The sequence below is a fragment of the Pantherophis guttatus genome, chromosome 4 (assembly GCF_059756535.1).
Source record: "Pantherophis guttatus breed Tessera chromosome 4, ASM5975653v1, whole genome shotgun sequence".
Taxonomy (NCBI): domain Eukaryota; kingdom Metazoa; phylum Chordata; class Lepidosauria; order Squamata; family Colubridae; genus Pantherophis; species Pantherophis guttatus.
Window position 1 is genome coordinate 32,870,883 of NC_142066.1, and position 13,519 is coordinate 32,884,401.

General features: G+C 41.3%; 1 protein-coding gene across 3 annotated transcripts in view; it reads left to right on the plus strand.

Annotated features, from left to right (window-relative positions):
• Positions 1–13,519, plus strand: part of KREMEN2 (kringle containing transmembrane protein 2) — a 50,199-nt gene that overhangs the window by 13,436 nt on the left and 23,244 nt on the right. For all 3 annotated transcript variants that reach the window (XR_015733706.1, XR_015733707.1, XM_034423416.3), the window contains exons 2-4: positions 1,418–1,684; positions 4,590–4,714; positions 8,670–8,823. Coding sequence is in view for 1 of the 3 variants with exons in the window: in XM_034423416.3 (XP_034279307.1) it covers positions 1,418–1,684; positions 4,590–4,714; positions 8,670–8,823 (546 nt within the window). In the remaining 2 variants the exon portion in view is untranslated. The remainder of the gene's footprint in view (positions 1–1,417; positions 1,685–4,589; positions 4,715–8,669; positions 8,824–13,519) is intronic.

Sequence of the window (13,519 nt, forward strand, 5' to 3'; positions counted from 1 at the left end):
AATGGTCACTAAACGAGACAGTGATTGAACAAGGACTAGTTTCTCACTGTGACTGTCTTATCAATGCCATAGCTCTCTCTCTGAAAGAAAATACATTCAGTGGGATTTCATGATTATAATTACAGAATCTTGTTGACCTGACCCAATTGAGAGCATCAGCTGCATTCACACAACTTAACCTGCATGAATTTTCCTGGTTTACACAATGCACTGAATCATGCATTAATCAAAGAAGTTTAATTGACCCAACATACCAACTCACAAAAACTGAGATTAAAACCAGAAAAAGTTAGTAACTCTTACGTGAATTTGCTATTTTTTAATTGACTGACTGAAGCTTGTTGTATGAACAGACTACTAATCTCTGACCAAGTACAAATTCACTTGTCCCTAAGCCTTAGGTTTTTTAAAATTGAAAGCCCTTTATTTTCTTGATTATGTAATTTGTATCCGTACATATCAGTGGTGGGTTTCTATCAGTTCGCCCCAGTTCGGACAAATCAGTAGTGGTGGGAGGTTCTGCCCACCTGCCCGGACGTCATCATAGATGCTCTGTACATACGCAGAAGGTTCTGCGCATGCGCAGGAGGGCCGCGTGTGAGCAAAGCGCTTCCAGTTCTGAACCGGTGAAAACCACTACTGGTACACATATTTGTGCGCGTATATATGTGTCTATGGAACCCATAGCTTTCTAGATGTTGCTGAACTATAACTCCCAGCAGTCCCAGCAGATATGGCCAATGGCTGGGAATTTCAGCAATACCAGGAGAGCTGCAAGTTCTTCATCCATGAGAAACTGTGGATTGTTTTCCTGGCAGGCTACCATAAGTTCCTTGGATGACCTTGAGCTGGTTACTGTATCTCAGTTTAACCAAGCTCTCTGGGTTGTCGTGAGGACAAATTTGTTTGTGTATAACAGCTTCCCGAGGGATAGCTGTGTTACTCTTCTGCAGCAAAATCAAAGCAGACTCTTATGCCGCTTCAAAGGCTGATATATCTTTAGTTTTTGTGCATTGCGATCCAGTTTATCAGTTGCATGTGATACAGAGAGAATTGTTGTGACTGTAAAGAGAGAGAAGAGAAAGAGGTGTTGTTGATCAGAGATATGTCTTGGGTTGGAAGCAACCAAACACTTAGATTTCACCATAAAGCAGCAATCAAATATGGCTTAGGTGTGAAGATAAGGCATTGCTTGGCTGACATTGCTAAGAATTGGGCCTGATAAGTTGAAGACCATCCATGCACGCTTCAAGAGTTGACGATTAGTCTCAAAATAATATTTACTTTGTATGACTTTGTTCTTCAGTGAATGGGGAGTAAACGCACGATAACAACCACCACCACCCATTTAAAAAATAAAATATGCAGGAGTAAACATGTTTCCCACTATCTTTTTTTCTTTCCAATTATTCCCCAGAATTATCTGAATGCTTTATGGTGAATGGAGCTGATTACCGGGGACTGCAGAACAGAACTGCTCCTGGATCCACTGGGAAGCCTTGTCTCTACTGGAACCAGACACGAGAACATGCCTACAACACGGCCAAATATCCCAATGGCGAGTGGGGGCTGGGCAGTCACAATTACTGCCGAAATCCGGATGGTGATGTACAGCCCTGGTGCTATATCTCAGAAAATGAAGAAGGGATCTACTGGAAGTACTGTGACATCCCAACCTGCCACAGTAAGTGCTGGTCTTTGCATCAAGGTGGGGGAATCAGCCAACGTTGGATGAAAAAGTTTGGTCCACTCCTACTGGTTTGCAAATGTGCGTGCATCTTCCGTGCATGCATTAGGTTTCTCTGTACGCACAGAGCCTCAAAAATGTGGAAAAATGGGACATCATGATGTCAGTGCTGGTGGGCAGGGCATCCCGCAGTCGCCCCTACCGGTTTGCCCGAACCGGATAGAACGGTCTGAATAGCATCACTGGTCCACTCTGTAACATTTTAATGAAATTCTCAGAGATGGCGTGTTGTGGTTTTGGTTTTGTCTTTATTATGGGAGAGCCAAGAGGTATGGATGAAAATCAAAGGCAGTCTTCCAAAGGGGGTGGGTGGGCCCTTTTGGCCCTTTTCAGATTTTGAAGTATGATCAGCCAGGGCAACTTCGAAGTGAAAGAAACAGAATACAGTTGTAACACCCTTGTCAGTTTCAACAGGACTGTACTGTAAACTCAATACATCAAGAAGAGAAATTTGAATGAAATTTTCAAGCATCCTGAAAAAAATACAGGAAAACAAACAATACAGGGGGAAAACATTTCAAAGAAACCATAAGGCAAAAGTTGGCATTAAATCTATTGTATCTGAAGAGCATCAATTTCAAGACAGCTGCCTGATGCCTTTCACTCAAAGCAATATGGTTGTGTTTCTCAACCTTGGCAACTTCAAGATGGGAAGATTACAGCTCCCAGAATTCCCCACAACTGACTGCTGTGAATCATGCCGTTAGTTTGTATCACAGGTAGTCATCACTTATTGACTGCCTTGTTTAGTGACTATTTGAATTTATGACAGTTGAAAAAGAGAAACAGCTTTGCAATCAATCTTTGCATTTACAGCCCTACAGCGTCCCATGCAGCGGTGAAATCTGTTTTTTTTTTTACTACCGGTTTTGTGAGCGTGGCTTAGTGGGTGTGGCAGGGGAAGGATACTGCAAAATCTCTATCCCCTCCCCACTCTTGAGGGAAGGATATTGCAAAATCTCCATTCCCACCCCACTCTGGGGCCAGTCACAAGTGGTATTTGATGGTTCTTAGAATCTGCTGGATTTCACCTCTGCTTTACAGGCATATTTGGACCCTTTAATACTGGTTTCTCAACCTCAGTTACTTTAAGATGTTTGGACTCCAACTCCTAAAGTTCTCCAGTCCCTGGGGAATTCTGGGAGTTGAGGTCCCCACATCTTAAAAGTGGACAAGGTTGAGAAATGCTGCCTTGGAAAAAGAATCCAAGTTGCAAAAGAGATGTTTTCTTCTGCCTCGAAAGATTTTCCCCAAAGATTCCACCGCGTATCTGGAAGGGAGTTTGGGAAGCGCGTATAAGAGAACTGGAGCAAATGGGACATTTGTGGAAAATTTCTTGCTCGACAAGGAAAGCTAAGTGGAGATGATCAAGTCCTGCAGAAGTGGCTAAATGGAGGGTAACATTCACCGAAACAGATCCTCGAGGCCAGAGCTGCAGGATGCTGAGAAGCGGCTTCATTATGGTGTTTCCCAAAGAAAGAGCAACAACAGAAGTTTGGGGCTTTCAGGCTTCTTCTGTAAATCTTGGATCGGAAGAAACTGTGTCTTCCAGTCCGTTTCCCCCCCCCTTCTAATCTTGGGGGGGTGGGAATCACCAGGAGTAAAGCAATTGCACCAGAAAGGGGGAAGTTGCAGGCTTGTAACCAATGGCAGGAAAAGACCAGTGGGAGAGTTATGCAACGGATAGAAATCGGAGCAAGTCTCTCACTTTTCCAGTTTCGCTTGATAATGGCATTGTTCTCTTGTAAGTGATAGTAGGATTTCAGAAAGCGGCTTTCAGATCAATAGGCATGCTGCTGTTTTCCCATCTAGAACATATTTCAAGTTATTTTCCAAAGGCGGTTTATGAATGTTTCTGATGCATTTCTTTCTTTCCCTTTCTTTTACCTTTTAAAAGCATTTTTATACTACCGGTTTGGGTGAATAGGTAGTAAAAAATGCTTTAAAAAAGTAAAAAAAAAGGCTCCGACAATCGCGCGGCACAGCTGTGATTGTTGGAGCCTTTTTTCTTATTTTTGAAAAGAATTTTTACTACCTATTTGCCCAAATCGGTAGTAAAGAAATGCTAAAAAAGTAAAAAAAAAAAAAGTTCCAACAATCAGCGGAACGACGTGCAATCATCAGAACTTTTTAAAAAACTTTTTAAAGCATTGTTTTACTACCAGTTTGGGCGAATAGGTAGTAAAATGCTAAAAAAGTAAAAAAAAAAGAGTTCTGACCATCACGTGTCGCTCAGCTGATCGTCAGTACTTTTTTGTTTACATTTTTTTACTACCAATTCAGTGAACCAGTAGCATTTTTTACTATTGGTTCAGGCAAACTGGTCCGAACTGGTAGCATTTCACCCCTAGTCCCATGGTTAAGGGGTTGCCATTTATGAGCTTCACAATCAGCTTCAAACAAGTAAAATTAATGGAGAATCCAAAAGTGAAATACCCAGTTCGCAGTCATGTGATGTTTCATTTAACGATCATGGCAATTTGTGTAATGACGGAAGCAGAAGTGGCATCATAGGCCAGGGATATCAAACTCATGGCCTGCGGGCTAGATGTGTCATGTGCTGGCCATGTCCATCCCCCCTGGTTTAGCGAAGAGGGGGAAAGTCATGATATGTCATGTCATGACAATGTGATGTCATGAGTTTGACACCTGTGTCATAGGCCTAGCGCAATTACATGACTTTTTTGCTTAATGACTGTGGCATTTAACTACAGAGTTGCAAATCCCAACTGTGGTTGGTAAATGAAGACTACTTGTAGAGTCCTAAAACTGTGTAGTGTTGTGATACCTTCTTGCATAAACATTCAAAATTTCTACCTACATCCTTCATTGTTTCTTTCAGTGCCTGGCTATGTTGGCTGCTTCCTGGACTCTGGCACTCCCCCAACACTAAGTGGGAGCAGTGGCACCTCCACCAAGCTCACAGTGCAAGTTTGCCTCAGTTTCTGCCGCAAGCGAGGCTATAAGGTACAACAGTCTCTTTCTTATGTGCAACTCAGGAGGCCTTCACAGTCCATTGAAGAGATTGCTTCAAACAGCCCTTCCAACGTGGTGTTTTCTATGGGTTAGAACTACATCTCCCAGAATTCCCAGATAACTAAAAATTCTGGGCTGAACTAAGAATTCAGGAATTGAGTTCTTGAACAGTACATACTAGCTGACATTTGCTGAGAAAAGAGGCCTTATAGATAAATATAAAATAATAAATAAAAGTCAGGGAATGATTCCACTCAGCTCCCACATTCTACTCTCCAGCCTAGGAAAAAAGCACCAGTGAGAAGGATTTCATTCTTTCTAATCTGCCACACTGGAGTTGTGTGATACAGCTCTGGGCTTGTTTTTAATTTAAACATAGAATCCCATGAGGAAACGGAGATAGAGCCGGCAGGGGTGGGTAGAACTCTCTGCAGAGTCCCAAAAGTTTTTCTTTTACTTTTGGGATGGAGCGGATGAGATGCCCCATATCCCCAGCCGCTGCTCCGGGCTTTGGGAGACCTCTGCTAATGCAGAGCCAGGCGTCAAAAGCAAGCCTGCGAATTTGACAGATTACTCAAAGAAAATGTGAGCTGGACCTGTAATACTGAAGCGCAAGTATTTTACTTATCTTTTAAAAATTACTTAAGAGAATAGAGGAAGAGAAAGAGGAAAAAAGTTTTTTTTTAAAATGGCGTCTGCCGCGGCTGGAGAAGAGTTTGAGAGGGAAAGTTCTTCCGTTTTTTATTATTACAATGTAGCGGAATAAATACAGCTCTGGGCTTGTTTTTAATTTAAACATAGAATCCTGACATTGTTTCAAATACTGTATGCTTTTAGATTTTTCTTCCCTCATCTGATTTGGTTTGCAAAGCTTGAGAAGGCTAATTTAATGACCTTTAACATCGGTCTATATAAGGATGGATCCTGGTTCAAAGAGATACAAAGCAGTGCTCTGGCATAGCTAACAAATTTTGCCAGTCTGGGACTGGAGACTATTAGGAGGTTCTCAATACAGAACTAATGAATTTATGTATTGATTTATAATTATTGATGAATAAAGAAATTTGGAACACAACAGAGTTTAGTGACTAAAGAATAATAGAGTTGGAAAGGAACTTGGAGGTCTTCTAGTCCAACTCCCTGCTCCGTCTACCATTTCAGACAAATTGTTATCCAATCTCTTCTTAAAAATTTCCAGTGTTGGAGCATTCACAACTTCTGGAGGCAAGTCATTCCAGTGATTAATTGTTCTGACTGTCAGGAAATTTCTCCTTAGTTCTAGGTTACTTTTCTCCTTGATTAGTTTCTATCCATTGCTTCTTGTCTTGCCTTCAAGTACTTTGGAGAATAGCTTGACTCCCTCATCTTTGTGGTAACCCCTGAGATATTGGAACACTGTTGTCATGTCACCTGTCCTTCTTTTCATTAAGCAAGACATACCCAATTCCAGCAACTGTTCTTTATATGTTTTAGCCTCCAGTCCCCTAATCATCTTTGTTGTTCTTCTCTATGCTCTTTCTAGAGTCTCCACATTTTTATTGCATCGTGGCAACCAAAACTGGATGCAGTAATCCAAGTGTGGCCTTACCAAGGCATTATAAAGTGGTATTAACACTTCACACGATCTTGCTTCTAACTCTCTGTTTATGAAGCCTAGAATTGTGTTGTCTTTTTTGTCAACTGCAGCACACTCATATTTAAATGATTGTCCAAGTGATTGACGATTTCTCTGTCCGGGAACCAAAAAGCTTTAGTTCCCTGAATAAAAAATATCTGATAGAGAAGCTCCATTTGTAATTTCAACCTCTTTTTCATTTGTACTCTTAACGCCCCATTAAACTACAGTTCCCATTAAGAACAGTATGACCATTCTTTTTTTCTATTAATGGGTAGCCAAGATGGCTCATCTCTCATATTTCAACAAATCCATCAAAGCAGCTATAGAGATCCTGCTGGCCGCTGATCCATGGTTTTTAATAAAGAGCTATCTATTTAATATTGATATATGGATAGTTTATTTGCCAGCTTTTCTGAACTGATCTTAACTACTGGGCCTTGAGCAGCTGCTGCTTGATTTGATGAGTAACAGTGCATATCTCCATACCATAAAAAGCTTTCCCAGTTGATTTGTTTGCCGATTTCGGCACCATCAGCACTTTGCAGGCAACTAGCTCTCCACCCTTCATTTGAAATTCAAGGTACAACATCTGAAAAGCAAATCAAATGATGACCAACATCCAACATCCCAGAAGACAAGTTCAGGATCCAAAAAGATCTTGACAGACTTGAACAATGGGCCCCATCTAACAACATGAAATTTGATGTGGAGAAAACCAAGGTTTTACACTTAGGCAGGAAAAACCAAAGGTACAAGTACACATTAGGTGAAATCTGGCTCAAAAACAGTAACTGTGAAAGAGACCTTGGAGTCCTAGTGGACGATCATGTAAACATGCCCCAGTAGTGTGTGGCAGCAGCCAAAAAAAATCAATACGGTATAACCCTTGGTTGAATAAACAGAGGCATAGAATCAAAATCAAGTGAAGTATTAGTACCGCTTTATAAAACCTTAGTAAGGCCACACCTGGAATGCTGCATCCAGCTTTGGTCACCACATTACAAAAAAGATGTTGAGACTTTAGGAAAAAGTGCAAAGAAGAGCAGCTAAGATGATTAAAGGCCTGGAGGCTAAAACATGAAAAATGGTTGCAGGATTTGGATTTGGCTAGTCCAGAGAAGGACTAGGGGGGACATGATAGCAGGATTACAGTATTAGAGAGACTGCCACAAAAAGGAAGGGGTCAACTTATTTTCCAAAGCACCAGAAGTCAGGACAGGAAGCAATGGATGGAAACTAATCAAGGAGAGAAGCAACCTGGAATTAAGGAGAAACTTCCTAACAGTGAGAACCATTAACCAGAGGAACAACTTGCCTTCAGAAATTGTGGGTGCTTCATCACTGGAGGTTTTTAAGAAGAGACTTGACAGTCACTTGTCTGAAAATGATGGTATAGATCTCCTGCTTGAGCAGGAGGTAGGACTAGAAGACCTCCAAGGTCCTTATAGCTCTATTCTGATTGATTGAACCTCAGGATAAGGCAGAGTTAGCTTACATGGAAGGCCTGAATCCTGATTTTCTTCACTTGCTCTGGGCATGTGTCCTCACTGATCTAACTTTTTCCCTTTTTTGGATTGGTCTTTCTAGTCTTCTCAGACAACTGATGGGAGTAGAGTAGACACATATTATCCCCCTTCTCTATTTTCATCCCATCAGCCCAATTCTTGGCACCCTGTGAAACAGAGCTCAGCCATCAAACAGCATTTGTTTTGTCGTTCCAGGCTATCAGTTTTTATTAGCGCAACAAATGCACAGTTGTTATCCATTTGTCACACTTGGTTGAGACGGCTGCCTTCATGGTTATGCTTCTGTTCTGTAGATACTGAATTTGAAGATTAGTCTATTTTTTAAATACCTGTTTAAGCTTTCTCATTTCTCATTCAGCAAGAATTTGGGGCTCTCACAGGTAATTTTGTCTCTTTTCCTATAATCTTCCATATTCTCCACCCCTTTTATTTTATGGAAACATAAATCTGCTGGTATTACTCTGCATAATTGCTCCATAGAAAGTAAACCATTTCTTCTGGCCCTAAAATGGACAACTGGCTTGACAGTTTATCATGCAAATACAGTCCTTATGGTCTGTAAACCATGATTTACGATCTAGCATGTTGAGTGAACCCAACCAATTTGGCTTATTCAGTAAACCATGATTAAATCAGGCATGGTCTGAGTATGTCATAGGAAGTCTTGAATTTCCTTCAAGACAACTGCTTGTCCTATCCTGGTTTCCTTGTGAAATTTCATGTTTCACCATTTTAGCCATGCAGTTAAAAAGATGGTGCCATCTTACATCTTCTCTTATTTTTCTCTCTCTTTTTGGAAAAGTTTGCTGGAGTGGAAGCTGGTTATGCCTGCTTTTGTGGCCATGAAGGGGATATCCGGCACAGCCAGCAAGTGAGTGCTGTGGAATGTGATCAAGTCTGCTTTGGCAAGTCCAGTGAACTGTGTGGAGGAGATGGCCGGATTGGCATATACAATGGTAAGTGTCTGAGGATGTGCACCCACATTTTCGATAAAAGATGTATCTGGTACAGCCAAATGCATACAGATGAAACCTCCTCCCTCTGCATATTAGACGTTGAAGGTCATCCAGTGAAGTTGATGGGGTTTAGAAATAATTTCAATATACTTTTAGAAAGACAAAATGCAAGTTATCTTCTTATTCAAGGATTCGGAATCCAAGGCACCCTCCTAAGTCAGGGTCCCCAACCTGTGGCCCGTGGCCCTCCACCAGTCCTTGAGTCGTTCAGCATTGGACCACGGAAGTGGGTAAGCGCACGTGTGCATCTCCACTTGTATGATCAAATGGAACTGCATGTGAGTGCTTGCTCAACGTTCGCTTGGAATCATCACCTCCCCCCTGCCAGTCCACAAACCCGGAAAGATTGGGGGAACTCTGCCCTAGGTCGCATATTGGACTACTTCAGACTGTAGGGTTTTTTTCAGAAGTTTCATATTGTTTATAATGGTGTTTCTCAGCAGCTTGAAAATGTATGGATTTCGACTTCCAGAATTTCCTAGAATTCCCCAGCCAGCATTTGAGAGTTGAAGTCCATACATTGCCAAGGTTGGGAAACCCTGTTCTATGCACATATTGAGGCTATGTTCACATGAACAGTAGGTTAGGGTCTGAGATTGTAATTGCCCCTCTCTGTGTCCCCATGACACTGTGAATTCTCTGTGAAAATTTGAAAAGTGATCCAATTAACTGCTGGCTCATTTCCTCCTCCAGAGAAAAAATTTCTCCTTGTTTCACTTCCTAGATGCTGGAATTTTCCCTCTTCTTCCCTTCCCCACCATTCGTTCATCTAATATAGTTGCACCATGCACAGGGCTGGTCAGGATTGTTTTTGTTTTTTTAAAAAATCTTGTTATGAAAATGTGAAAAGGAAACAAGAAAGGTAGAAGAGTGCCAGCTTCCTGCCTTTTTTCAGCCTCTTTCATTGGATTGGGTCACTTTTGAAAACCTCACAGAGAGTTTACAGAATCATGGAAGGGCAATGACAACCAGTTGGAAGAAGTGCCATCAGCTTACAGGATGGAAGGTAAAATCCTTGCTAAATCCATCACACTGGCATAAGATAAGGTTTAATATGGACACTGGCATGGAAATGCCGCTTACACTTGGAGGAGTAAATTGATGGCTATGGAGAAGAGGATAAAGTTACATGAAATTGAGTGAGATGAAATACTGAGAAGAGACATTCATCGATTCAGAGGCATCTGAGGCAAGAAGGATAGATGCAAGCTGAAAAAACAATGTCATGCTAAAATGATGAACTCTTTTGTGTGTACTGTGTGACCTTACACACACGTGCAAAAGGAAATGAGCTTGCATTGTTGAAGGTGCATCTTTGTTTTCCTCATTTAAGATGACAGCCTCCCATCCTGCAGACTCTTCTGTGTAAATTGTGTTTTCTTTTGAGGAAACTGATGCTGCAGCACAACACTTTTGTACCTAGGATTTAGAAAACTTCCATTGTTAACGATGCAGGGGTGTGCTTGAGTTCATATTTTGCCATAGCAGAGAGTGTATTTGCAAGTTTCATTTGCAAGTGCCATAACCCTCATTATAAATAGGAAGGACATTTTAGGAACAAGCTCTTGCATATTTTTTGGTATAGGAGAGAAGGATAGTATTTTTTTTGGCCGTTGGCTATAATTTGCTTCCATCCTGCTAGTTTTATGTTCTCAACATCTGGAATGCAGTTATTTATTTATTTTAACTAGTGTTACTTTTCAAGAACTTTGTTTTGTCTTCCTGTTTATTTAAGATGCAGCTGGGCCCCTTCCTGATTTTAACTCTTGACAAAGGCTGTTTGCAGCTTAGTATTATTTCCATTTTAATTAGTTTTTAACAACCATAGCAAGTTGGGATCTACCACTATGTAGGAGCTCCTTGCACATGTGAGGCTGAGTACTGACAGTTTGCCATAATACAATTGCAACTTAGAAGGCACATGACAAACACAACAAGGCTTTGTTTAGAATATGTGTGTGAGATGCACACTGAGTAATTGTGGGAGAAGTGGAAGGTGCTAAAAAAGTTTGTGTGTTTTTTATGACTAATAGCTCTGTAATTGCAAACTCCAGCTCGGCCTTTTAAATCTGTTTTTCTCTTTTGAATTGTTCTTTGTTCCTTTAAATTTAATAGTTTTATTTGAAAAAGGAAAAGAAAAAAAAATCTTCCAGCTCACCAGTATCTTCTAGGAGCAATATGATGAGGATGGCTGCTATCTATCACTTTCAGAGTCCTTTGCTTATTCTGCTCTCAGTTTTATACCCTCACCCTAGTCTATTCAATGTCTTTGTTGGTTTTACTATGCTAAATAGACAGACATATGAAATTGACTCCGCTTTTACCTCAAAATATCTTAAAAGTAAAATCAATAGTACTGGTTTGAAATATCATGTGTCATGTACAAACTTTTTAATAAAAAATAAAACCTAGCCAGAATGGTGGGGGGAACAGTTTTGATAAAAAAAAATTAACAGGACAGTTGGATCCTTCTTTGCATGGTTCATCAAATTAAGCAGCTCGATCCACCTAGCTCCCCTCTTCCTTTCCCTTTTAAACTTTGCAGGGAAATCTTTCTTCATAAAGGAGAAAAAAAACCCGGAATGTTTCTGCAAGTGAGGGAAGGGGGATAAATCCATCCCTTGCCTTTCAAATTTTGCCACTTTCCTGCTTCCTGTTTGCCAGCATGTCTCCGGGTGATTTTTTTTTTCTGGTGTGGCGCCGAGTTGGCTCTACGTCCAGTTGCCCAGGGTGACTTGTTCTGAACCCACCTGGTTGCATTCACCTGGCCATGTCCACCCAAGTCATCTGTGCTGGAGCCAGCTGCACCTAATCCTCTGCATCAATCTGGACACACCCACCCAGCCACGCCCATCTGTAGTGCCCAGATGGCTGCGCCCACCCACTCATGCCCACCTTACGGCTGTGAATCGTCCCATTCCTAATACTGATAGTATTTAAAACTATGATTGATTTAAAACTATGATTGGGACCAGAATTTCTGTTGCTAAGCAAATCACACTTTATTTATGATCATTTTTGCCATGATTGTTAAGCACATCACAGCAGTTTTCAAATTAATCCAAATTAATTAATGACTTGGCATTTCAGCTGGGAAGGTTACAAACGGCAATTACATGACCTCAGGATAATGCAACCATCATTATCCTGGCATTAAATACATGCCAGTTATCAAGCACCTGAATTTTGGTCACATGACTGCAGAGAAGTTGTATATGTATGTGTGAGGATTGGTCATAAGTCACTTTTTTCAGTACCATTATAACTCTGAACGGTTGCTAAATGGATACTTGTAACTCAAGGACTACAGTACTTGTACCAGGTCTGTCTCAAGAGCTGGCATATATTGGCATAAACATTGGGGGAGGGAGAGTCACATATTCAATCAATCTATTTGTCTGGTCATTGGGGACTCATGAGTTGCTTACTATATAAATAGGAAAGGTAGCTTAAGATGATCCAGGCATTTCATATTTAGTTCTCAACAGTTGCAGATTTGATTAGGATTAGATTAAATTAAAATAACTCCTCCTGGACAGCTGACACCCATGCAACTAGATTCAGGAGGGATTAATGGCTCATTCTGAGATCTAGGTGACATCCTAAAGATTTTCTTTAGTGTCATCATCTCTGACAGCATTCTGATTTTCATACAAATATACTTGTGTGACTACATGGGGGATTAAAAAAAGGCCAAAAGGGATGAGAGTGAGTAGAACATACCCTTGTCCAGTGTCTCCACAATCAGATAATCTAATTTTGCCTCCTTTGCAATGGCTGCACATATTTAGCAACGTTTAATCTCATTCTGCTAGCCCCTGAGTTCAACAAGTCAACGGCCTGGGAGAGAATGGCTCCAGTTGTCAAGAGCTTTAGCTTTTGTGCTACTCAGAATCCCTTCTCTGTATGAACATTTGTTAAAGGTAGTCAGTGGTGGGTTTCAAAATATTTTCCTACTGGTTCTGTGGGCGTGGCTTGGTGGGCGTGGCAGGGGAAGGATACTGCAAAATCCCCATTTCCTCCCAATCAGCTGGGACTTGGAAGGCAGAGAATAGATGGGGGCGGGGCCAGTCAGAATTTTTACTACCGGTTCTCCAAACTACTCAAAATTTCTGCTACCAGTTCTCCAGAACTGGTCAGAACCTGCTGAAACCCACCTGTGAAGGTAGTTCTAGGTAGCCATTCTCTGACCGAGCATACTGGTTGAGGAATTCTGGGAGTTGAAGTCTACACATCTTAAAATTGCCAAAGTTGAGATACACTGCTCTAAACAGCCAGTACCTGAGTGTCTTCCTAACCTAGAATCCAGTGAACATCTTTTTTCTGCCTTCCAAATTCACTGACAGCCAACTCAGGAGGAGCCCTTCAGGTGTAGCGGTCATGCCAGTCCAGCAGTTCGCAACATGGCAATGAGTTCCCACAACTGATTTGCAGTGGTGGAGCTCTATGGAGGTTTGGGTGGATTGTTTTTCTATACATGGAATCTTGCCTCTCTACTTGGCATTCGCTAGGAGTTTTTTTTCTTCTTCTTCCATTCAATCATGTTTGATTTTTAGAGATTGCCTGGACAAGTCCCTACAGTTTTCTTGGCAAGGTTTTTGAGTGATTTGCCATTGCCTTCTTCCTAGGGCTGAGA